We start from the raw sequence: 23362 nt of genomic DNA on the forward strand, positions 1-23362 counted from the left end.
AGAAAAACGTACGTCAAGCAATCATCCTGCATAATGACTGTCGAACACGCTCTACCGGCCTTTAAAGCAAGGAAGAAGTCCTCACGGCACCGGGACCCACCGAAACCCCCTCGACGATGGTGGCGAGGGCTGGGGCTTGCTGCGCCTCCCAGGCGTTCTGCAACACTCGCCGCAAGGCAACTCGAGCTCAGCCCATCAACCGTACAGAGCCGCGATTGTGGGGCTCGGTCAAGACTCAACTTTGCATCTAGAACTTCTCTATCGACCGGCTACTTCCGTGCAAACATACGCCTTTTCTGCGTTCCAGTCCCGCTTTGGGATTTCACCCTAACTCCATAATCTCGCTCTTCTCTCGTCCATTCCATCAATGTATATGCAAACTGTTTGCTACAAATAATCATATGCATTGAGTGCATATATTTTTCCGGCTCAGAGAGTGAGTTGTTGGAGGTCGAGTTCGAGATGGATGGACCTTCGTCCGAGGATACGTTTGGCGTCACAACAGCTTTGCTGGAAATTAGGCGATCTCCCAATGCATCTGTCGAAGCAGATCGGGGAGAAGATGGAGAAGGCGCTGGTGGAGCGGACAAACCTTCTGACAAGGCTGAGATCAATCATTCGTCAAATGAGCGAACACAAGCCTCCGGGACTGGTAATACCGAAGAAGATTCCGACCAGTTTGAAACCTGGGCTCCTTCAGCTCAAATATTAAAATCTGATGATGTCGACAACTTATCACAAATGTCACGGCGACTACCTCTGGCACCATCAACTGAAGAACCTCAGCTTTCACCGGTGGACTCCACAGACAGTAGACAGTGGCCGGAACCTCCTCGGATTACGTCAAACAGAATCGCTCCATTATTTCGTGAATCGAGGATATCCATAGCTGTGGATGTCTCCGGAAGCACATACGGACCAGGCTTAGCAGCAGAAGCACGAGCGATTCGAGACATTTGCTCTCTGTTCCCACGTTCCGCCAGATCAGATATTAGGATTCTACCCTGGAGTCATTATGCTTCTCGACCAATATCACTGGATGACCTTGACGAGCTCGACCCTGACGGGGACACTAAGCCCAGCGTTCTCCTCCACGATGCCGATTGCCGTTATGAACTACAACGGTCCTCATTCTGGTTTCTTATGACGGATGGAGACATCCTGGCCCCTGATGTTCGCCAGTTCGCTCGAGAACTAGTCGAATATGGCCTTCACGGTCTCGCTTGCGTCATAGCCATCTTCGGAGAGCGGGAGCAAACTCCAGCGAACTGCAATGTTTCCGTTGGTCTTTCTGTTTTTGCGGTGAGCCCACATTGTGCGTTCTTGTACACGGACATTGGAAGCAACGAGACGTATGTCCTGCAGACGAAGGGTTGCTTTTCGGCTCTTCTACCAAAAGGCAAGTCAAACCCGAGGCTTACTCAAGCTACGCGCTGGACCGATTTACCAAGGACATCGTACGAAAATCTCTCTCGTGTTCAGATACCGCTACCACAATCCGTCAGCAAAGACGAGGTGGTTTTAGGAGACAACACCAGACTGAACCTCTTGAAACTTTTTGAGAGCCCGGAGGTCGACACTAGCATGGCGAACCGTATCCTGGACAACGAAGATAACTTGAAAACGATTGCCCTGACGGCCAAGCTCAAAGGCCAGACTGAACAACTTCGCCGCTGGCTTGATTCTGTCGAAAAAGCCTCCGCAGAGACTTGGGATCTAGCCAACGTGGAAAAATTGCACGGTGGGCAACAATCAGACCTGTTGGTAGACGCCATGACGAAGCTGCTGGCGCCCGAGAGCCCTGAAGAAGGCCAGAAACGCGCACAAACCCAAACACGCGAGGCGAATACCCAGGACATCAAGTTTCTTGAGGTTCAGACGCGGCTAGACACGGCTAGGTCTGCGGTTCATCGGCGACAATCTAGCATAAACCACGTACGGAAAGTGTCGTTGAGCTCCTTCGACTTGGCTAAGGACAATATTGGTGGGGTCGAGTATGAAGTCCCTCCGGATGCTTATGGTCATAGATCAAGGTTCCCATCGTCGAACCTAGAACCGATCATTCAGGCGCCCCCGGCGTACAGCAGGCGCTTAAGCTCGACCTCTCTCTTTACTCCAGGTTTCCAAAAGCCAGAATTCCAAAAAGACTTTTTTAAAGGCCGATGCAACCTTTGTGCTAGCAATGAGCATGTCATGGCACTGCTTCTGAGAGTTCCACCCGGTGGCAGTGTGACGGCGAATTTTCCACGGCCTCAAAGTTCCTCAAATCTCGTGTATCCACTTACCATGGGAAACTACCCGGAGACAGATATCATTTCATCAGTCCCTGCCTGCGACCCTTGTTCATTTCGCATGGCTGAACGGGGGACCCTGCCCTCTGGAGAGTCAATCGTGGCCTCTCTGCCTCTGGTATCATTCGCAAAGAATCGACTTGCGTGGTTAGAAACGATTAACGTTGCTACACAAAAAAGATTCTGCATGGAAGATCTTCCCCTCGTATTCCTTTCCATCATGTACACGAAAATGGAAAGAATATTAAATGAGGAGAACGTCGAAACGACATTCACATTAAGGGCGGGGCTGGAATGGGCATGCGTCAATCTTCTTCGAGAGGTCCACATCGTCCCCAAGGCACACCCACAAACACTCTCTATTCCGTGGCTGCTCCAGGACTATATTCTCCAGATATTCAAGAACACGCTTGACGAAGCTTCATTTGTTGACCTCCTCAGGTATCCACTGGACGGGTTTGTCGTGGCAAACGTCGCACTGTCAGAGTCACGGCACAAGATCCAGCTAAGCGCTCAGAAACGTAAGCGGGTTGTGTTCCTTCGATTCTTATATCATTTAGCAGAGCAGTATCAGCTACTGGCATCCGAGTGTGATGGGCTAGTTCTTGAAGCGTTGAAAATCCTCATTCTCCAACAAGGGACCGATTCAAATGCTCCGCCGTCTCTTTTAGATTTGGATCGAATGCGCCAGCTGTCTGTTATAAATGCCCGAGATCTCTTACAAAGCTTACAGCGACGAATGGTACGACGACAGAAAAAAACGCAACACCAAAAACTCTCGATATCAGTTAGTGATCTTCTTAAAACCCCCATGCTGGATGAAGAGACTTGCAATGCCTTTCGAAGACTGGGGGGATTATTCAGTTGGATTGATGACCAGGCTGGACATGCTATCGCGGCGTTCATGCATTACTTGTTCTGCATGGAAGTACCGGAAGTCGATGCGAGTGACAGATTTGTCAGTATCAGAACTACATCCGATATGAGCGCAGTCATGTTAGATCCAGGAGGCATGAGTGCAAAAAAGGTGGATTCTTTGGTTGAGAAATTTCAATTTTTATAAGTGGTCTTCGTTCATTTGGACACCACTAGTGCCGCTGGTGTCACTTAAGCCGCTGAGATTCCGCAGCTGGTCTTTATGTCCTCCTTCTTCGCCTCGATCGCCTCCTGTTTGGACTATCCCACGTCCATACTACGGCTACAAAGCCAAATCATACTCCGCATCTCGAGCAGCATCGAATATGATTGGTTCGCAGTACGCTGTGCAACTTGGCAAGGAAGGCTTCAAAGTCAATGTGGTCGGTCCCGGCTGCAGCTGTCTCCTGGTATAAACGTTCATGGAGGCAAGCTGAGTGAAGGCCCAGTCGAGGCGTGTAGATTGATGGTCAACATCGACAAAAATGTGTCCCATGGCACTTTCACATCGCTTCAAGGCCAACATCCATGGTCATCAATGCCATTGAATTGGATGGCTCTGGTGGCCACTGGTAATATGGCTTGAGTATAAATGATACGGTGCGTAGAATCTCTGCTTATGCATTCTCTGCGGATCGCTAATATCCTGTCGGTTTCGCTATAGACCAGCCAAGGCACGGATATCCTAGTGTCACTATTCTTCTGAGTCAAACATTATCATATAGTCCCTGCAATCAAATCATACTCATGAGACCCTGCTGCCAGATTCACGAGTAGGAAGCATGGACGGCATAGAGGGTGTCATTCGCCGCGCACCATGCCCCTTCTCTACTTCTAGTTGCCATCGTGACAGTCGCTTCTGCTGAAAATAAATCCGTCCACGTCTCATTCTGAAGCCAGTTATTGCTATTCATACTGCGTCTCGAACAGCTTTTTGGGGGAAGGGGGAGCACAGGGCGGCGTCAGCCTCGTCCGAATCGGGTAATATGCCTCTCCCGGCACTGACGGCTGCGGGACCGCATCAATATCTACCTGCCGCTAAATAAGATAACAACTGAAGATCATAGTTTGAATTTGCCTCAACGGTGCTCCAAAGATATTCTTTCAATCGAGAACATCTGCTTCGTCCTTGCAAAGCTTGATAGCACGGACACAAACGCCGTTCTGGGCACGACAAAGTTGCCCCCTTCCCACCATACGACCTCTCTCTGTCTGACCGCAAAGCCCTCCTTCCACCAAACATAAATCCTCACCATGACCAGCATAAACTGGCGGACGATAAACATCGACGCCTACGACCCAGAGTCCGCCCTTAATTTCCCTCTCACCACTCTCTTACCCGCTAATCTTCCTGCACCCTCCACCTCCGCCGAATCCGCACAAATCGGGCAACAAATCCGCCAACTGCTCCGGGCAGGAGACAGTCTCGGTGCATTACAATCAGCCCTCGAAACTGCTCCGCTGGCCGGCGATGAATCTGCCAAACAAGTCCACCTCACCACCGTCCTCGAAGTTCTACAGGGCATCCGACAGAGCGATGTCAGCCGGATCCTGACCGAAATGCTGAGGCAGCCTGGTGGTGCGGCCCTGGGAGATACATTGATGAAGTACATTTACAAGGGCATGGCGAGTGGGACAAGCAGCAGCGGTGGGAGTAAAGGGATGAGTCCTCAAGCGACGGGGTCGGGGTTCAGTCAGATACAGGCGAGAAATTTTGGGGAGGGTGGAGGTGGACAAGTCATGAGTGTGCTGTTGAGTTGGCATGAGAAATTGACAGAGGTCGTCGGCGTTGGCGGGATTGTCAGGGTCATGAGCGATCGAAGAACTGTATGAATGAACTTGACGATGGTTCAATGTCAAGATGTTCAACTCAGGTATCATGCAGAGCAGCCGCACGAAGCATGAAGAGGATTGACGGCACGATGAAAATCGACAAAGATAAAGAAATCCACATCGACCGAAATAGAGCGAAAGTCAATGGTGATGGGAATAAAAATCCCCCTTGGGGGGCCTGAACCTGTGATACTGATCGTTTGGGGGTATCGCTGTAACAGAAATATCCTTCTTCAACTGCCCACACATCAATGAAACACCATAGATAACATCAGGAGAGTGGTTCTAATGGTCCATCAACTCTCAACCAGCAACTCTCCCAATCCCAATGACCATCCAATAACTCAACTCCCTCTTCCCATCATCCGCAACATCCTCCCCTTCCTCCATCATTTTATCCTTTCTTCTCCTCTCCACAATCCCCGTCTCCTCGTCCGTGACCGTCCACTCGAGCCTAACACGTATGGGAACCTCAATCACATCCTCGTCTTCTTCCAACTCTTCGGTTTGGTTTCTCACTATACCAGCAGGTATGATTTCAATCACGACGCTCGCCCAATTCCGGCCCTGATCGTATAGTTTGCCGGCAATCTGTTCTCCTGACGCCGTGTTGCCTGCTGTGCGCTCTGATGTGACAGTATTGGTATTGGTATTGGTATTCGTGTTTGCATTCAGCGCGTCGTCCCAGGCGTCGCTGTTCTTTCCAATTTGAAATTGCGGGCACAGGATCGTGACTCGATGCCCGCGCCGGCCGGGCGTGATGCTGGGGCTGCCGAGAGAGACGTTAACATCGTCGAAGAGCGGGTTGCGGAGTGTCATGATGAATTGGACGGGTCTGCCGGCGGAAAGTACCATATCGGATCCATCAGGACCCGGGGGTAGGAGACCACCGGGAATAGGTAGCGGTTTGATGGTCACGAAGGGGATGTAACTTAATGCGATCAGTTTGATGCGGTAGCGTGCCGAGCTAATTTTCAGTTCGGGTCGAGTCAGGATGTGTTTGCAGCTTGCACAGCGTTTGGAACGTTTCGTTCGCATTAAGGTCGGCATTGGTTTCAGTTCAGACACTGTCGATGCGCCGGGGTTCCCGACGAAGGAAGGAAGCTGGAATGTTCTCTGTGCAGAGGTGGTGGTTTCTTCGTATTCGATCCTAGAGGAAGCAGATGACGACGTTTCGTCCGTCAGTTGCAGACCTTCGTTGGCTGTTCGAGCTTCGCGCATGATGGTGAGCTTTTGCCGGGCTCGCTTCAGGGAATTTTCGCGGTTGGTGTAGATGTTCATTATTCGTTGAAGGGAGGATGGTGAAGAATAGGCCAAGTCGAGGGCTGACGTTGGAAAGCCCGCGTCTGTCGCGGAAGATTCGGTGATTTGTTGTTTGTAGAAGGCTTTCAAGGCATTGAATCTGGCCGTTGCGTCTAGAGGGGCTTTGGACACTGCCTTTTCTCGGGCTTCAGCTCCAATATCGTCGCCAGGAGAAAAGGGAGGATGAGAGAGAGACGACTTGCGAGGAGGATCATCTTGACTCGGGAGTGGAGATTTCCACGATCCTTGTCTTGACTTGCCTCCGTTCGCCATTTCGTCGAGCTGACCACGAATGCCTGTGCCTTTGTCGAATTTGATCCCAACTTCGAGAGTGTTCCACATGCAATAGTTGCAATTCAGGATGAAGGGGCCCTCCTTCGGATCTCCGACCGATGTCGTGATCATCTGAGACGTGCATATGGGACAATGAAAACAGTTTCTAGGACATCTGTTTCCCTCGCCTCTCGCCATCACTCTCGGACTTTCAAACAGACAGTCGGGACAGTATGTCGCATTGATCTCCTCAGTCACACACCGAGGACATTTGATCTCGTGGCATTCTTCGCAATACAAGAGATGTTCTGGGGGAAAGAGAGAGAAAGCAGAGCGAGGGTGTCGAGGATCAAACGTCTCTTCGTCCGCTTGGATCTCTCGATCAAAGTCCACGTCTCGTGATGATCTTTTGCACGTCAATGCTCGCCTTGATGCATCTGAGCAGGGGCAGGAGATGAAGGTGTAAGGGAAGGTGGTTGCCATGATAACGGAATTTTGGTGAACGCTACACCTCACTCCGGGGGAGCCCAGCTCGCCGACGAGAACTCATAGAAGAAAGGACATGAAACTTTTGAATTTTCCCGAGAAAACACTTACCTCCTCCCTGCACGTGTTCCACTGCTCATTCGAATGTTTCTCGTATACAGGTAAACGCGCCAGGGCGCGGTCGGGAAACTTTCCCCTTCTGCGAATCGCGACTTCGCGTCTTCTCTTATTGACATTATTTCACCGTGATGGATGTAATTATTTCCTTATGTAAGGCCAGGCATTGACTTGTCTGAGCTTATACAGGTAGTTCACGATGAAGCCACCGGCTTTACGGCCCTGGCTTCATACGGCAACTCTTCCAAGGCGGCCAGGGTTTGGCAGACTCTATGCCGTCCAATCGCCCGGAGTCCCAACTCTCCGAATCTTCAATGAGAATGTCAAGTACCTGCAGAAAGAACGAGCTGCCTCGAATGCGGAATACAGTCGAAAAGTCGACTATCTGAAGGATGAGGTCGCCCAGCGACTGGTGGATCGTCTTCTTGACATCGACAGACAATTTCCTCAGGTCTTAGACCTGGGCGCCAACAGCTGCAACATTGCACGAGCCCTTTCAAAGCCACCGCTCATTGCACCCAAGATACCGGAAGGACAGACGAAGGCGAAGATCCCCCTCTCAGAGCGAGTCCAGCACCTCACCTGCGCCGACACCTCCCCCACCACTCTTCACCGCGATGACTCGCTCCCCGCACCTCTGGTTCCGATCACGCCGACGGTATTATCCTCTCTCGAAACGCTACCGTTTGATGCGAACACGTTTGACGCTGTCTTGTCATCTCTGTCTCTCCATTGGATCAACGATCTGCCTTCCGTTCTCTCCAGCGTCAACAACATTCTGAAACCCGATTCTCCCTTCCTCGCGGCCATGTTTGGCGGAGATACTCTATTCGAACTGCGCTCGTCTTTACAGCTGGCTGATCTTGAGCGACGCGGTGGTGTGTCTCCGCACATATCTCCTTTGGCGGACGTCCGAGATGTGGGAAATCTCCTGGGACGAGCGGGGTTTAAATTGCTCACGGTCGACGTCGACGACATTATTGTCGAGTATCCGGACACGTTCACCCTGATGACGGATATACAAGCCATGGGCGAGGGGAACGCGATTTTTCAATCCATGGGTGGACCCATGAATCGAGATGTGTTATTGGCCAATGAAGCTATATACCGAGCACTACACTGCCATGAGGATGAAAAAGATCGGATACCGGCCACATTCAGAGTGATATACATGATTGGGTGGAAGGCTGGTGAAGGTCAGGCCCAGCCCTTGGAAAGAGGGAGTGGAAAAGTCAACATGAAGGACGTTCTTGGTGGAGGGGATTTTGGACTGTAGCAACATGATGTCGCGTACAAAGAATCCTACTTGAAAGCCATCATTCGCGTCGAGCCATATGACTTGCCTGGTTGCCAAAGGCAAGTGGGGTGGGGGGAGAGGAATGGTAGTATTTCTCTTTGTCAATTTTTGAATTGGACGATACTTTCGCTCCCGACCTCGCTACAATGGTGGCACTGTATCTTGTGATCCCGGGCCTTTCATGCAAAGGTAACAATCCTCGTCGGCAACCCCCCCCCCAATGTACACTTCTCAGCTTGAGCGGTGCAGGTTCAATTATCATCGCCGCCAATCACGCCTTCCAACTTATGTTTTCCATTTCACCGTCTAGTAATCTGTGGCACTGCTCATCGGGAACTCAAAGCCACAAACACGACCCGTCAATTTTCGGTAGACCTCAGAGTAAGTGTCGAGTCTGTAATCCACACCGCCACGCTCCTTCTCGTCCAAAACGACCTTCAAGACCTTGCTTCCATCTTCCTTGGTTCGGAGTCTCTTTCCTACAATCTCAACGGGGTAGACGACATCGGCGAGGATGGCGTCGTGGACAGCAGTCAGAGTTCGGCTACGAGGTCGCTTTTGAGTCTGAGAAGTTCGAGATCGGTGGGAGCGCTTGGGGCGAGGCAAAATCCGGCGCGAAGCGAGGATCAGGACATGGCGGTCGGAGAACTTCTTTTCAAGCTCGCGGGTCAGGCGTTGTTGGACCTTGTGGAAGCCAGGGAGGAGAGGCACAGGGACGAAGATGACGATGGCGCGTTTGCCGTGGCCCACTTCGAGCTGGTTGATGGAGATCTGTGAGTTTTCTGGTTTCATTCCCCAATGACACCGTTCACGGGATTTCTGGGGTTTCATACCTCGCGAGCAGAAACAAATTGGAGCGGTCTCAAGGCAGACTTGAGGTCGGGGATGTTGGTCTCGAGTTCATAGAGTGCGGTGGCAATGCTAGTTTCCAACTCGGAAGGATGTTGCCTCGAAGGGCTGTTGTGGGCGATCTTGTTGAGGGCAGGTTGAGACATGTTGGCGACCGGGAGTTTCTCAGCTCTTTGCCAACCGCGAAACGGTCTCGAGTTTGCAGGCTGGTGGTGAAAAATTAATGGAGCTGGGTGGTGAGGTCTCGTTTCAATTCGACCGCAACTGGAATTCAGATTGATTCGCGCGCCAAGATTTTCGAGCCCTAACCGCCGAAAAGAGAAGGCTGCGTGAAGGTCCACTATAACTGGCCGTAGAGAACGCTTTGAAGCCAATGCTCCACTGAACGATCTGTCCCCCCCCATCACACCATCGATTCTTCCCTTGATGGCATCGGGCGCTTTTCTTGCTTCAGATTTCGTGACTTGTCATTTTCCATACAACCCGGTAAAATGTCCGTTTGTTACGACCATGCGTTCTCCACCAGGGCAAAGAATTATTTAATAGCCAAAATCTGCGACTTATGAAGCGATTAATTGATTTTGGTAGGTATAGCTTACCAATCTACAACACTACTACAACCGCAGTTTCCGCCTCCATCAAGTTCAAAACCCTCTCGGATTACATACCGTAATCAGATACAAGCTGCCGAAAAGTTAGAAACGCTCCAACACTGGGAATTTTGCAGATAAATGACGTTGGATACCGATTTCACCCTTCAAATCGTACCTTGGCTGCACAGAGAGATGACTTCTGATGTCCAAGTCAAGCTTCGAAACAAGTCCCTATGAACGATCTTTCACGGAAACAGGAATTTCCGTCGAGAAATGTAACCTCCGTTCCGGATTTCAAATCAGTACCGAAAACGCGTCGTCACGTACGGGCCGGGGGGGCCAAGCAGGTTTTTCTATGGAATCCCTGTCTACCCAGCCTAGCGTCATATCAGAATGGAGAAATGGATAAATACTCCAAATGGGAGGCTCTGCCACATCGTTTGTCTATCATATTTCTTTCTACCTAAATACTCTTCACCTTTCCCAATCACCTCTTTCATAGTCCAACAGTATGTCTCTGCCCAAAAGCACCGACGCTTGGGTCATTCACAGTGCGAATGCGGAGAATGGCTGGGGTAATCTAAAACTGGAGAAAGACATCCCAATTCCGGAGCTCGGAGAAAATGGTTGCCTTGTCCAGATCCATGCCGTCTCTTTGAATTACAGAGATCTAATCATATCTCAGGTAGGCGATCTTGTTGCTCTCCAAACGTGCTTGATGCTGAGAGAAATCATATTAACACGGTATCCAGGGCAGATACCCATTGACTCTGAATCTCCCCGTAGTTGCTTGCTCCGATGGCGCCGGCACAGTCCTGGCCGTGGGCTCAAAAGTCTCTCAATTCTCCACGGGCGACATGGTTGTGACCCTCTTCAGTCAGCTACACCAGCACGGGCCTCCCACACCAGCGGCAATGACGTCCTCGCTAGGTGGAGGCGTCGACGGTACATTACGAAAATATGCGGTCTTCCCTGAGTCTGGACTTGTTCTTGCGCCTGCCAATCTCAATGCCGTTGAAGCAGGCACATTGAGTTGTGCTCCTTTGACTTCCTGGAACGCTCTTTATGGATTGGAATCCAAAGCTTTGAAGCCTGGTGATACAGTCCTCACCCAAGGTAGCGGTGGTGTTTCCTTGTCTGCCATCCAATTTGCCAAAGCTGGTGGTGCGACTGTCATCGCAACCACATCATCCGACGCGAAGGCCGAGCGTCTGAAGCAACTCGGCGCCGACTACGTGATCAACTACAAGAAGGACCCCAATTGGGGCGAGACGGCAAAGAATCTCTCACCGGGTAAACTTGGCGTGGATCATGTCATTGAGGTTGGTGGACCAGGCACGATGCAGCAATCCTTAAATGGTGAGCATGGTCTTTTGCAGCCTCGTCATTTCGCCCCTTTTTCTTTTTAGTCTTTTTCTCCCCCGAGAAATGGTCCTGGCCGATTAACATTTTCATATGCTGACATACTTTTCAGCTTTGAAACTCGAAGGGGTGATCTCTGTCATCGGCTTCCTGGAAGGTTTCAAAGCCGAGAATGAGCCCGGCATGCTCGCCGCACTGGGTACGGGTGCGATCGTTCGAGGCATTCTGATTGGTTCGAAGACGCAACTGAATGACATGAACCGTGCTATTGCTGCAAACAATATCCACCCGATCGTCGACGACAAGGCATTCACTTTTGAGGATGCTCTTAGCGCCTACCAATACCAGTGGCAGCAGAAGAATTTTGGAAAGGTCGTCATTAGAGTGGCATGATTCATGACGCACCGGTGAGACTGGATGGTGGGTAATAACGATGCTGGAGGTGACCTTAATCCGAAAAGACCAGTGACGAGATGACGGTCATCGATGCAGATAAGCAACCGGTAGACTGGACTCGTCGACCAACTCGAGGTCCTGTCACGAAGTGTATAGTCCTAGCTCAGTGACCGACAAGTGTCTTATCGCATGCTACCTTGATATGCTTTCCCTTCAGCGCGCGCCCCCCCTTTTTCAATTATCTGGATGTCCTTGCACTCAACGAAAACGTGCACTTAGATCTTTGGAGGGTTTTTCATTCCAGCTCATGAATCATTCCCCTCGACCGGTGTACTTTAACTCAGATTTCCATGTCAATAACTATCCCGTTCCAACCACTTCCCTCCCGCCTCATAGAGCCTCTTAATTTCCTCTCCGCCCTCGCATGCAAAGAACTTCTCCTTCCACCCCAACCCATCCATCATCTTCACCCACCCCAACACCACGAGATCCGCATAACATGGTTCCCCCCCCATCAAGAACGGACCGCCGGGATTCTCCTTCAGCATCTCACCAAGCTGCTTGACGAAGGGTTTCGCGTCCTCGAACCCTTTATCCCTGCCCTGAGCGTACTGGTCTAGCGTCATACCCATGGACTTCTCGCGTGACGCGATATAGTACTCTTGACTGCGCGGATTGAGGAAGACCTTGGGCACCAGGGGCACGAAGACGGGTCGGATGGGAGTAAATAGCTGCGGCATGAAGGCTTCGATGCGTGATTGGTACGGCGAGTCCAGGTGCAGGGGTGGATTTGGGTACTTGGATTCCAGGGCGTCGGCGATCTTGCGGGATTCCATTATGCATGTACCGTCCGGGAGGCGGACGGTTGGTGAGGTGTATTGGAAGCCTGATTCGTTGGGTGGGATTCCTCTGGTGAAAACATCGTATATGTGAGCGGCGGTGTTCTCAGATGTTGCTTTGATTCATTGGAACCAAAGGCGAAAGGAGGGTTAGAAGAGGGATAGTCAAATGACATGAAGAACAATGTCGTGCCGATTTTGAAAAGGAGCCTTTCATCAAGATATGAATAACCTTACAATTTCTCAAACGTCGGTTTCAAGTCCGGATACTCGATCCATTCGGTCTTGTAGGGTATGCCTTTGAAGTTCAAGTACAGTCGAGCTGATCAAATAGCATATCAGCCAACGAAGATCAAAATTGGACTCGGGGAGCCATGAAGCTGATTGGGGACGAATGAATCCACTTACTCTTCCACGTATTCAAGCTCCAGCATTTTCCTTGCTTGGAAGCAAGATCGTAAAGGATGATTTCCTCTGACATGTTTGCAAGGAAGGGATGTATTTCCGGTAAAAGTCTTGTTTGTTCAATGCTCTGTCCGGGATGGGAGAACAACGTAACTTGATCCAAGACGTGCTCCTTCTAAAATATATAGTAACGACCCTGTCTCATATGTATGGGTGAGTGATGGGACAAATGAACGGTCCACTCTCCTAGAGCGAGGCCTCGAAGGGCATCGACGTTGATATTTTGATCGCTGTCGTACTCGGTGGACACGGCGATGCGAACGCAAGATGTCCGTCTCCAAGTCTCTCTCATCCAGTCCGAAATAGAAGCACCTAGGTCGTCGGTTAGCGAACCATTCTGGTAGGGAGGATGGAAGATCCAACCCCGCAGTGGAGAACGGCGCAAACTATTCGCCGTTGCCTTTCAAAGTCGGGTTATATCAAAAATGAGGCCGGGCCGTATTTGTAAGCAACGGTAACGACGGGCTAGAAGTGATGTAAGCCTGATGAATTTCGGATGAAGCGGCAAAGCCGACAAAACCGAAACTGAGATCATATTCTCAGCAAAGTCGGCCTGACAGAAGTCAAAGGTCTTGCCCTGGTATTCAGGAGTACAAAGTCAAACATAGGTTGAGTGAAGATGCCTTTTTCATTGCTATCCTACAGAGACATTTCTGCCATCACAACACCAGCTGCGCTTGTCTTTCTCACCAATTAAGAGGAGCTAAATATGCTGCGAGCCATGAGAGCGGAGTCATGACGCCGCTTTCCAAACACATAAGATGTTCCTCGAGGATCCCAGGGCTATTGAACAATGCCGACTTTTCGTTGTTCAAACATCAAAATTGGTGGAACCGGTGTTGTTGACGAGACCCAGCGTGAGGATGATTCCTTCCTTCCACACATCTGCACCACGTTGAACTTCCGGCACCACGATGTCGCGGCGTGACTGCGAAATCTTGGTCGAATTGACCTCGTAGTAATCATCGCGTTCCTCCACGAAATCCGGCGGTAGCTGTCCATGTCCCGTATACCCGTTGACAAGTTCCGGGATGCCGAGTGGCAGTGTGTTGTTTTTCTGATCCCATCGCCAGGTATGCACCGTCTTGCCATACGAGTTGACCAGGATCTTCATAATCTCTTTGTCCACGGTCTCTGGGAGTCCGGGTTCAATGAGGTAACCCGACGAAACTTCGAATTGGTGACTGTGCCAGAGTTGGCGTTCTTCTATGGGAAACGAGGCGAAAGCGTCGCCGGACACGATGTACTCGATGCCTGCGAGTCGAGCTGGTTGGGTACCGGGCACGTAGATAGCGCATTGGATGAAGGCATCGAATCCCGTGTTACCCACCAGACTACAGTGGTGGTTTGCTTGGAGGTAGTGATCAGGCTCGCCGCTGATGAAGTGGAAGCCGTTCAGGAAGAGCATGGCATTTTCAGGACCAATGAGACCTTCTTTGGTCATGGCCAGAGCTGCAAAGCTTGTTGGGAGGAGGGAGAAGAGAGAAGCTCTAAGGAGAGTGTGAGAGCAAACCATCTTGAACGGGGGACAGAGAGTCCGCTTCGTCACTTCGTCTTTTGGCAATCCTGGAGATGGAGCTGCTGGAGGGTATGTTCATTCTTTGCAGGTCTTTTTATACCGAGCCTTCTACCCATGAAAGCTGATTCCTTGACTCTATCTACCCGCAACAAACCTTAAAATCCAAGTCTTAGGCATCCAGGAACCCTGGTCTATGCTGAGTGCACCCTCGTGCGAATACGATTCGGACTTGATCCACCAATTCCCCCCATGCTCGCAATGATGTGAGTTGCTTCAAACCCTCGTTCATGTCATCCTTCATGGCCACGTCTAATTAGGGAATAAGAAACCGAGGCTAATTCTCCGTAGATGGGTCGACTATGGACCGGAAGTAGAATTCCCATCCTTTCCTGTCGTGGAGAATGGAGCCTTAGCTTGTTCAAGTATTTGCCGTTTAGCCATGGCGCCTGCGGTCTATAGCGAGTTTCGACGACTTCGTCCTAGGTCCTAGAATGGCAACGTGACCTGTTTTTCTTAAGGGAAACTATCCTGTAGTCGAAGAGGATTGAGACATGCGGCAAGAACCGGTGAGAAGTCTTCAGGATTTTCCGAACTAGAACCTTCCGGACGAGTTGATGGAGTCGATGATTGCTGGGATTGTTATGGTTTTCTCATGTTCGGCGAGCTCATGGACGGGGAGTGGGTCTTTTCGGGGAACTCATGAACAATCAAGTGTCTAACGGGGATGAGAAAATTTTGCTACGGATATGCAAGAAGGGCAGAAGCAGTCATCAGCTGATCATGAAAATATTACTTCTGTTTCCTCCAAGAGGCGGATTTAAACACCTGGTACTGGGCTGTTGATCTGACTTGACATCATAGCCGCAAGGCTGTTGCCAATCAAGGGGTCCGAGGTCTTGAGCCAATCAAAACGAATCAGCGTCTACACTCGACAAGGGTAACTTTCGTTAGCAGTGAGCTTATCACGTGGCTACCGGCAGCCTATTGTTATAGGGTCAATAGGCTTTTAACTAAATTCTAGGGATTACTTAGCTATACCTTTACCTATCGTTCTTCTTACTCAAGCAACACTAGTAGTTAAGATTTTGGGGACCCGCTGGGCTAACCTTTAGCCATCGCCGCCTGGAACTGCAGGGCTCGGATCACGTGCTACGTGTGCAGAGTTGACGAAAGTTACCCTTGTTGAGTGTAGAATCTAGATAGGAAGCTAAGGGGGGATGGATAGAGGGATTGTTGGCTAAGACTGTGGCGTTTTTAGCGTTTGCAGGCCCACCGGATTAGGGTTTAAATTGACCAATCATCTTTGCAGAATATGATCTCGGAGAATTTCTGGCCAATAGGATGAATGAACGGAATAAATGAGCGGTTTCAAATGGCATCCTTAGAACGTTCATCTCCCTCTATCGGATCCAGTCCATGGACCATGTTTATACCTCCTCTATCGGATCCAGTCCGTGGACCATATCTGTCAGACGGGGTGCAGCTTGAGACGTATTGAATCCTCTAGCTCTCCTAATGAGTGTAGGATAGAAGCCCATCTATGTATCTATCCAAGCAGTGTGCGTCAACACTGTTGCCTGTCAATGGTAAAACGGCTTAGTGGGTGAGTGTTGCGGAATGAGTCGGCTTGTCACGAACGATAAGTTACCATCTGTCAAACTTGGGTGGGGGGGGGGTGTGCAAATTGAGATGTATTGAATGCTCGGTCCCTTTGGCAACTTGGTTGAACCCTTTTCTACTCCTGTTCTTCCCCTATATCCTGCATAAGGGTGATAACCCTTTTCCCAGTAAAGGGATACTGCTCATTGTTCGACAATATCTACTTACTTCATGCCCCCTCTGATCGGATCCAGTCCATGGACCATGTCTACGTACTTCATACCCCTCTGATCGGATCCATTCCATGGACCGTTTCTACTTAATCTCTGTATCGTCAGTTCAATAAAGCGGTCACGGAAGTCGGTTCAAAAGTTCCCCCCGGGGACGTGGCCTTGAACTCACAGGGATATGTACAGGAATTCCGTAGAGATTCTCGAGTCTCTCCTTCCTTCCTTATAACTATTGTAAAGGTGATGAACGGTTTAGCACTTAAGTGCCTGTCACGCAGGGAGGTGTTGGATAGAGGGGTATTGTGTATATGCTCCACCACCGAAACATTGACGAGAGGTTTCCATAGACGACGACGTTACAGATGGTTGCTTTGTGCAACGATGTAGCATTCGCATGTCTATGATAGAGAACAGAGCACTCCTTCATCTCAAGTTGCACAAGAAGTTTGACAGGAGGATGTCGTCGTCAGGCTCATTGAGCAATCACACACAAAGCTCTAATTGCTTCCTTTCTCTATGTTCCGTGTCTCTCGCGTGTATGTGTGTATCCTTGAAAAAACCAACTAAGGAAGGTTCGATGCACTCCTCAACTTTCTACCCACCCATGTCTGCTTGCAGCCTTCGAACTCGAAGGCGCGCTTTTCTTCATGGTGATACGCTTGAAATATGGCCAACAGGGCTCGATCGTATTCTAATCTGGTGAATTTCCTGGCCATAGAAGCTTGATGATTCCACGATCGAAAATCATGTTCTGATACATCGAGGCATGCGATGGGGCGTTGTCTTCTTGTACGATCATATTAGGGCGAGTCTTCATACATTCCTTTGCGAGAGGAAGAAGCTTTGGCTTGAGAATATACCGTCGATATCGATACCAATCGACCCCCATTTCCTTTTCGGCGAACGATCTTACCTGTTGTAGCGTTGAACTTCCACTTTGCCTCTCTTCCTCTTTTACCTCGTAATGTCGTTGCCGGGAAATCTGCCCCTGGTTTAGGCAGTCTGCCCGTTCTTGGCCGCCCGCTGCTTTTGACGTCGCTACAAGAACCGCTCTCCCATCCTCCTCGACGTCGACCTCTCCATCATCCTCATCTCTCTTCATCCTGGGGCCCCTACATTTCTGCCCTACCTCACATGATCAGCCGGCGCCCTGCATTCTCAGGCCTCCTTCCAATCCGCCCTTCCGCGGCCCTCCCGACCCTTAGGAAACTGTTGAACGGGAATAGGGGTTATCACTCCTATGTAGAATATAAGGGTAGGAATAGGAGAAGAAAAGGGGTCAACAAAACCTGTATAAACATCAGCAACCTGGCAAGACTAGTTGCTAAAGAGCAGAGCATTCAATTCATATTTTTGGCATTCATTGTTTGACAGAAATCTATGGCGCTTCTGTTGTCCTGAATAAGCTCCTAAGTGAACCCTCGGCAAGGACGGTACTTCCGTTGCCCCGAACAAGCCCTTAGAAAAACCCTGGGAAAGTGATGACACTTCCGTTGTCCTGTATGCTGTTCAACAACGCAGCACATAGCCCGACCCACCATTAGCCGTCGCCAGTCCCACAATGTGTTCCCTTGATCCTACCATAACCCTTGCGATCTCTCTACTTAAGGCCCTTCCAGAAGTAATCCGCCCAGACCGCAAGATCCGCGACATTAATGACGACGTCGCCTTCTGGCGGTACAGCGGCTCGGAGGAAGATTTTGTCATATTCGAGAATCAGAGGCGCTCCAGCAACGTCATAGGCTGAGACAGTGCCTGGCTGAACGGCGACAATTGGCTGACCGATGGTGTTCGACTGAGCAGTAGGACCTAGTTGTGGAGTGGGATTTTGAATGATAGTAAGCTCTTGGACCTTTGTCGGAATTGGAGCGTTGGGATTTGGGTGGCTTCTGGTAGCTGGTCTATATGCAGGAGGCGGAGAAGGGCACCACTGTTCGACTATTAGCGTCTTCTGTGCTCGCTTAATTGAGATGATGATGGCAATCTTGACATCTCCAGAGTTGACAATCCACCATTCTGCGTCATGTCTTAGACGAGGGGGCGTTTCAGAGAATCCAGACTCAAAAACAATTGTCGGCCAGTCAGATTCCCTTTCCCGGGCTGGGAGGGGGCAGAATCCCATATCACCCTCTTTAGAGGAATTAGGGAGTTTGTACGTTGTCCCGCCAACAGGATATAAGGACTCTCGTGGGAGGAAGTTCGTCACGAAGTCTCACTGCTAGTGTGAGGTGCGCACCTTCATGTGCCTTTGAGGGCATCAGCTTGATAACCAATAGATTGTTATCCACGTAATGGCTCATCCGAGTATGCTTCCCTATGCTGGCGCGCTGATGGTCAATTTTTTCAAGGTGGTGATTCGTGCGACCGTCCATCAACGCAGCAGACTGCGAGTTGACACGTTCTTTTAGGTCTCGGATCCCTTTGTACGTATACATACGAGCGTCTTCCAATCCTTCCAAGGGCGATATCTCCGGTGTTGAACTCTCCACTGCCGTAGTCTCTTTTGATGCAGTTGAACTTGAGGATGACCTTGACATGGGTGTACACGCAAGTGCCCCATCGCTGGGTCCGCAAATTGTATTCATGTTGAGGTTCGAAGGCCGGAAGGAGCAATGTTGAAGGAGTAGAAAAGGCTGGTAGAAGAATCAAGCAGGGAAAGTTGTTGATGAATCGGGAGTGTACTGAGGCGAGAGGTGGGTGCACTGAGGTAGGAGAGATTATGAATGATGATCTGTATGGAGAGAAGATTGATTGATTGATTTATCTCAAAGCACACTCAGATGAATGTCAACATAAGTAGGTGGAAAGGGTTGAGGGTATAGAGGTATCACTATAGAGTGATAATGCCAAGCCAGTCACGGTGACAACGCCAAGCCAGAATTGCCTATTCTGGCCAACAATGACCGCTTAATAAGTAACCCTTCAGTTAGAGAGAGGCAATAGAGTGGATGGTCAGGGAAGAAGAACTGTTCACGTCCAAGCGCCATTCGCGAATATATTACCGCGGGACCCGAACTGACTAGGTCCAACGGCGAGCTTTGAAATGACACCAATATTCAGCAATCGGACCGGGCCAAGTCAGAACACTGTCGAAACTTAACGAATATATACAGCTTCATGATTCATGATATTAATTTTCTCGAGGAGGCGACGGTAAGGAAGGGTGTCGTGTATAAGGCCAGTAGCTTCCTAAAGCAAAATTTCATAGCTGGTGAGGAGATGCAGCAGTCTAACCAAGTATAACAAAATTACCACGCCATTCGCGAACAGTCTCTATTCTTGCTTGGACTGGAACAGATATACGGCCAAAAATAGTTTAGCGCGAGTGCACAGAATAGTAAGCCCCCTGGTTTGCGAGTCGGTTTGCTTTTGTGAAAGCCCCACCAAAACTCCACTAAAGTCGCTCAAAATCGAGGTACCCAAACATTAGAATTGAGGCGTTCACATACCTTTAGCATTGTACGGGCTCTTCACCACATTGTTGCTCGATTCGCAGTTTATATAGACTTTCTTGGTGTTGCAGAGTCCTGTTTAACCCTTTTGAACCCCTCTTGTTGCTGCAGCCTGGATGTCCACTTTCATTGTCGGCGACCTCTGGCGGGCGCCCTCAGGGTGCGCTCCACACCTTGTGAACGGTTCTCCTGTTCTATGGAGTCAGATTCCCGTTGCTGGTGGAGTCCATCAACTAGGATCAATTGGTTGCTTTCCCGAGGCATTCCCAGCAAACGCGCCTGGTGCCATCTCCCTGCCCGTCCTTGTTTCACGTCCTCATTGCTGCCTACAAGTTCTCTAGCGTGTATACCACACTTGTTGCTTCCTCTACCTCGTCATGGCTCCTGCCTCCAACTTCACGAACGCTTGTCCCACGGCAGTTCGCGTGCGCTCATTTTGGGCGAGTTTGAACTCCCCACAACTTGCGTGCGTGTTCGAGCCGCCACATCATCCCCTCTCCCTCGTGTGACCTTCCTTGGCATCGGTCACAATGAACGCTTCTAATCAGAAGGAAACTGGGCAAGACCAGGAGGGAATCCCTACAATCCAAGAGATAAAAAGTTGGGACTACGAGGAATTGCTCGAATGGATTCAGCAAACACAACCACACCTTCTCGCCAATGACGAGAACGTTTCGACATTCAAAGCGGCAAAAATCAGTGGCTCTACCTTCTTGAGGTGTGCTGAGGACCTAGACCTCTTCAGAAGAACTCATCTACCACGTGGGGTCTATTACGGTCTTGCGTCTCTAGCGAGAGAAGTCCGCAGACAGAGTAGGATTAGACTGTGGATGCAACTTAGACACCAGCTGACAGTGTTAAGACGATCAACCGAACCAGATAGCCGGCCGAAGGAGAAAAGGTAATAACGCCTTTAATGTGCTATACGATAGCCAGCTAACGACGTTGTAGGGGAGGAAATAGACGCACCTGAAGAGCCGTTCACTTCGTCAAAAAGATGTCAAGTATATAAAGAAATCAAGATACAATGGACCATCGAAGCGAACAAGCGAAGGAAGGCCATTAGGGATATGATTACACAGATGAACGACTCTCCTGATCAGCACTCCAATTCAGTTGATCCTCTTCCTGGAGCTGTCGATAAACTTTCAGACCCTACATTAAACCACACGCTCGACTTCCCATTTAGCCATCATATACCACCACGTTTCCGAGGACCTGGTAGAGCCCAAGCAAAGTGGTCCTATATGGGGAGAACGATGTTCAAAGATCTCCTTAATGAGGTGAGGGAAGTGCGAAAGAGTCGCGTTTATCGAAGAATCTGGCTCTATGGAAACGAGGGTTTTGGGAAGTCTCACCTTCTAGCCGCCCTCGTTTGCTACCTTGCTGCTCAAGATGAACGGGTCGTCTATCTACCGAATTGCTGGGAGTTGCTCGAGTACCATGTTCACTACGTTAAACTAGCAATGCTGTTCGCCTGGGCAGACGATTTCGCCACCCAAAAGAAGATTATGGCCCTATACACCGAAGACGAGATTCAGGAATCCTTCAGGCTTCAAAAGAACGTTATATTTGTCGTTGATGAGATGAATGCTTTTAAGGCCAAGATCGGGTATTTGGACATAGCCCCCAAGGTACGTCGTTGGATAATTAGTTTCACCTCTTTCCATAAAGCAATCTTCAGTACCTGTGCAAATTCTACGGACGACCTTGAAGAGATCAACTCTCAGACCTTGAACAGGGTGGTACGCGTCTATGGCGGTTTCACTAAGGCAAGTAGTGTCAAATTTGTGTCACAACGAGGCTTCTAACTTGTTTAGACGGAAATGGAGCAGTGGTGGAAGCAGCATAAAGACATTAAAATGGGAGGGTATTCCCGGTATAAGGTTGAAGACGTTACGGGCTGTATCCCATTGCTCTTGAAGCAATGTGTGGTGAATGGGGTGATTGATATGACGCCCCGCAAATGGAGCGGAATCTATAACGAATCTATGGTGTTTGCGCAGCGAATCTGGACTACTGCTACGGTTCTTGATTGGAAGTGGTATGTTCGACTGATCTGATGCTTAGAACATTTCTAACTTTTTAGGTATTGTGCCTACACGAGGGCCTGCATTCGTAACAGGCCGGTGCCACCTAAATGGACGGAACACATCGAACTGGTCGACCATCGATTCTTCTATCAGGATAACTTCGACATTGGACGATATACCTGCGGTCTAGTTCGTGACGCGGTAGCAAATCAGCTTCTCGAGTTGGATATTACTTTCAACGACATCGGCTCTCTGGCTTCATTGCGCGACTTTATCTACAATCGATCTGTCCTTAAGTTTATGGTGGAATACGCCATTCTCGAATCCATCCAGTCAAAAGGCTTAAAGGTTTGCGACGGTAGTGACAGAGGCATGGGGTTAAGATTCTTCAGGAACGAATACTACATCCGGTTCGACATGCTCAATACGCCGGTGCTTTACCGCCCCGAACGGACCGATTACAAGACGATAGATGGAATGATTATTTCGGTCAAGACAAAAAGAAGACCCCGTGAGGGGGAAAAGCAAAAATTGCTCGTCTTCCCCATCCAGATCACAGTGGCAAAGAATTACTCGAATTCTCGTTTGAGATTCTTGCGTGAATACCGCCAGTGGGCCATAGACTGTCGATCGACGTTTGATATAGAACTAGAATTTCTCTGGATCACCCCGGATAAGCGCGATGTTGAACAACACCCGCCCCATTCACCGTGGCCTGAACATCGAGAGCATTATATTCCTTTCGAGGAGATTAGTAGGGACATTTGGACCGAGTATCAAAAAGCGGAGAAAGCTAGAGAAGAGGGAGAAGAGGAAGAAGAGGAAGAAACCGAAGAAGTGGACGCATGACATGATTTATAACAAGGTGATCCAAGGCGCGCTAGCGAATGCTGTTGGTCGAGTTTATCACAGCAGATGAGGGAAGTGGACGCAGAGAACGATTAGAACAATAGATGTCCTGAGCGGAAAATGAGGAAAAATGTGGCCCAGAATGATCGGAGGTCCAAAGCACTTTGCATAACCGTGGCGACATCTCCGGCGATCCTCGTCTTGTCTGCTTGGAGACCGCGAGTTCAGAATCATGCATGGACAACAAAAAGCCTAGACCTACACCGAAGTCATCATTGGTGCGAACGTGGTGATCGACTCTAGGATGAGGTTAGAGATGTCGATAATTGTTCGATAATTCCTCACCACTCAGGATATCTTTTCGATTTTGGTGACATGCCTGCTGTTCGGTGGTGGGTGTCAGGACCAACAAAGAAAGCGTTGGCCACGGTTATCTTATACGGCAATTGATATCCTGTCAATTCCAGCCATGAGTGACGACCCAGAGCGAGTCTTTTCGGGAGCACGCCGTACGATCTCGTGAGAAAGGGCGCAGCTAGGGGCTGAGATCATCGAGAAGGTCGAGTGTTTAAAGCCCTGGAAACGAAGTGGTATTCCAGATGAGCACCTCGAGATAGTTAACTAAATCTCTTATTGACCAAGGGCCGGGAGTTGTTGTTAAA

The 23362-nt window shown here is 49.7% G+C and overlaps 9 protein-coding genes across 9 annotated transcripts; 5 read left to right on the plus strand and 4 right to left on the minus strand.

Moving 5' to 3' along the window:
• Positions 1-462: 462 nt before the first annotated feature.
• Positions 463-3354, plus strand: Z518_04431 (uncharacterized protein; the record flags this gene model as incomplete). The annotated part of the gene is made up of 1 exon (XM_013418137.1): positions 463-3354. One exon carries the CDS (start codon positions 463-465, stop codon positions 3352-3354), a length of 2892 nt encoding a protein of 963 aa, XP_013273591.1.
• A 1106-nt stretch (positions 3355-4460) lies between these two features.
• Positions 4461-5039, plus strand: Z518_04432 (uncharacterized protein; the record flags this gene model as incomplete). The annotated part of the gene is made up of 1 exon (XM_013418138.1): positions 4461-5039. The coding sequence occupies one exon, from the start codon at positions 4461-4463 to the stop codon at positions 5037-5039; it is 579 nt and encodes a 192-aa protein (XP_013273592.1).
• A 303-nt stretch (positions 5040-5342) lies between these two features.
• On the minus strand, positions 5343-7336 carry Z518_04433 (uncharacterized protein; the record flags this gene model as incomplete). The annotated part of the gene is made up of 2 exons (XM_013418139.1): positions 5343-7020; positions 7212-7336. The coding sequence occupies 2 exons, from the start codon at positions 7334-7336 to the stop codon at positions 5343-5345; spliced, it is 1803 nt and encodes a 600-aa protein (XP_013273593.1).
• Positions 7337-7416: 80 nt separating this feature from the next.
• Positions 7417-8493, plus strand: Z518_04434 (uncharacterized protein; the record flags this gene model as incomplete). Its single annotated transcript, XM_013418140.1, has 1 exon — positions 7417-8493. One exon carries the CDS (start codon positions 7417-7419, stop codon positions 8491-8493), a length of 1077 nt encoding a protein of 358 aa, XP_013273594.1.
• A 327-nt stretch (positions 8494-8820) lies between these two features.
• Positions 8821-9509, minus strand: Z518_04435 (40S ribosomal protein S7; the record flags this gene model as incomplete). Its single annotated transcript, XM_013418141.1, has 2 exons — positions 8821-9270; positions 9348-9509. 2 exons carry the CDS (start codon positions 9507-9509, stop codon positions 8821-8823), a joined length of 612 nt encoding a protein of 203 aa, XP_013273595.1.
• Positions 9510-10467: 958 nt separating this feature from the next.
• Z518_04436 (uncharacterized protein) lies at positions 10468-11711 on the plus strand (the record flags this gene model as incomplete). The annotated part of the gene is made up of 3 exons (XM_013418142.1): positions 10468-10641; positions 10709-11315; positions 11431-11711. The coding sequence occupies 3 exons, from the start codon at positions 10468-10470 to the stop codon at positions 11709-11711; spliced, it is 1062 nt and encodes a 353-aa protein (XP_013273596.1).
• A 356-nt stretch (positions 11712-12067) lies between these two features.
• On the minus strand, positions 12068-13034 carry Z518_04437 (uncharacterized protein; the record flags this gene model as incomplete). Its single annotated transcript, XM_013418143.1, has 3 exons — positions 12068-12623; positions 12791-12875; positions 12962-13034. The coding sequence occupies 3 exons, from the start codon at positions 13032-13034 to the stop codon at positions 12068-12070; spliced, it is 714 nt and encodes a 237-aa protein (XP_013273597.1).
• Positions 13035-13829: 795 nt separating this feature from the next.
• Positions 13830-14462, minus strand: Z518_04438 (uncharacterized protein; the record flags this gene model as incomplete). Its single annotated transcript, XM_013418144.1, has 1 exon — positions 13830-14462. One exon carries the CDS (start codon positions 14460-14462, stop codon positions 13830-13832), a length of 633 nt encoding a protein of 210 aa, XP_013273598.1.
• Positions 14463-20348: 5886 nt separating this feature from the next.
• On the plus strand, positions 20349-22700 carry Z518_04439 (uncharacterized protein; the record flags this gene model as incomplete). The annotated part of the gene is made up of 6 exons (XM_013418145.1): positions 20349-20631; positions 20681-20719; positions 20770-21430; positions 21503-21599; positions 21639-21862; positions 21908-22700. The coding sequence occupies 6 exons, from the start codon at positions 20349-20351 to the stop codon at positions 22698-22700; spliced, it is 2097 nt and encodes a 698-aa protein (XP_013273599.1).
• Positions 22701-23362: the final 662 nt, after the last annotated feature.

The sequence above is a fragment of the Rhinocladiella mackenziei genome (genome assembly GCF_000835555.1).
Source record: "Rhinocladiella mackenziei CBS 650.93 unplaced genomic scaffold supercont1.3, whole genome shotgun sequence".
Taxonomy (NCBI): Eukaryota; Fungi; Ascomycota; class Eurotiomycetes; order Chaetothyriales; family Herpotrichiellaceae; genus Rhinocladiella; species Rhinocladiella mackenziei.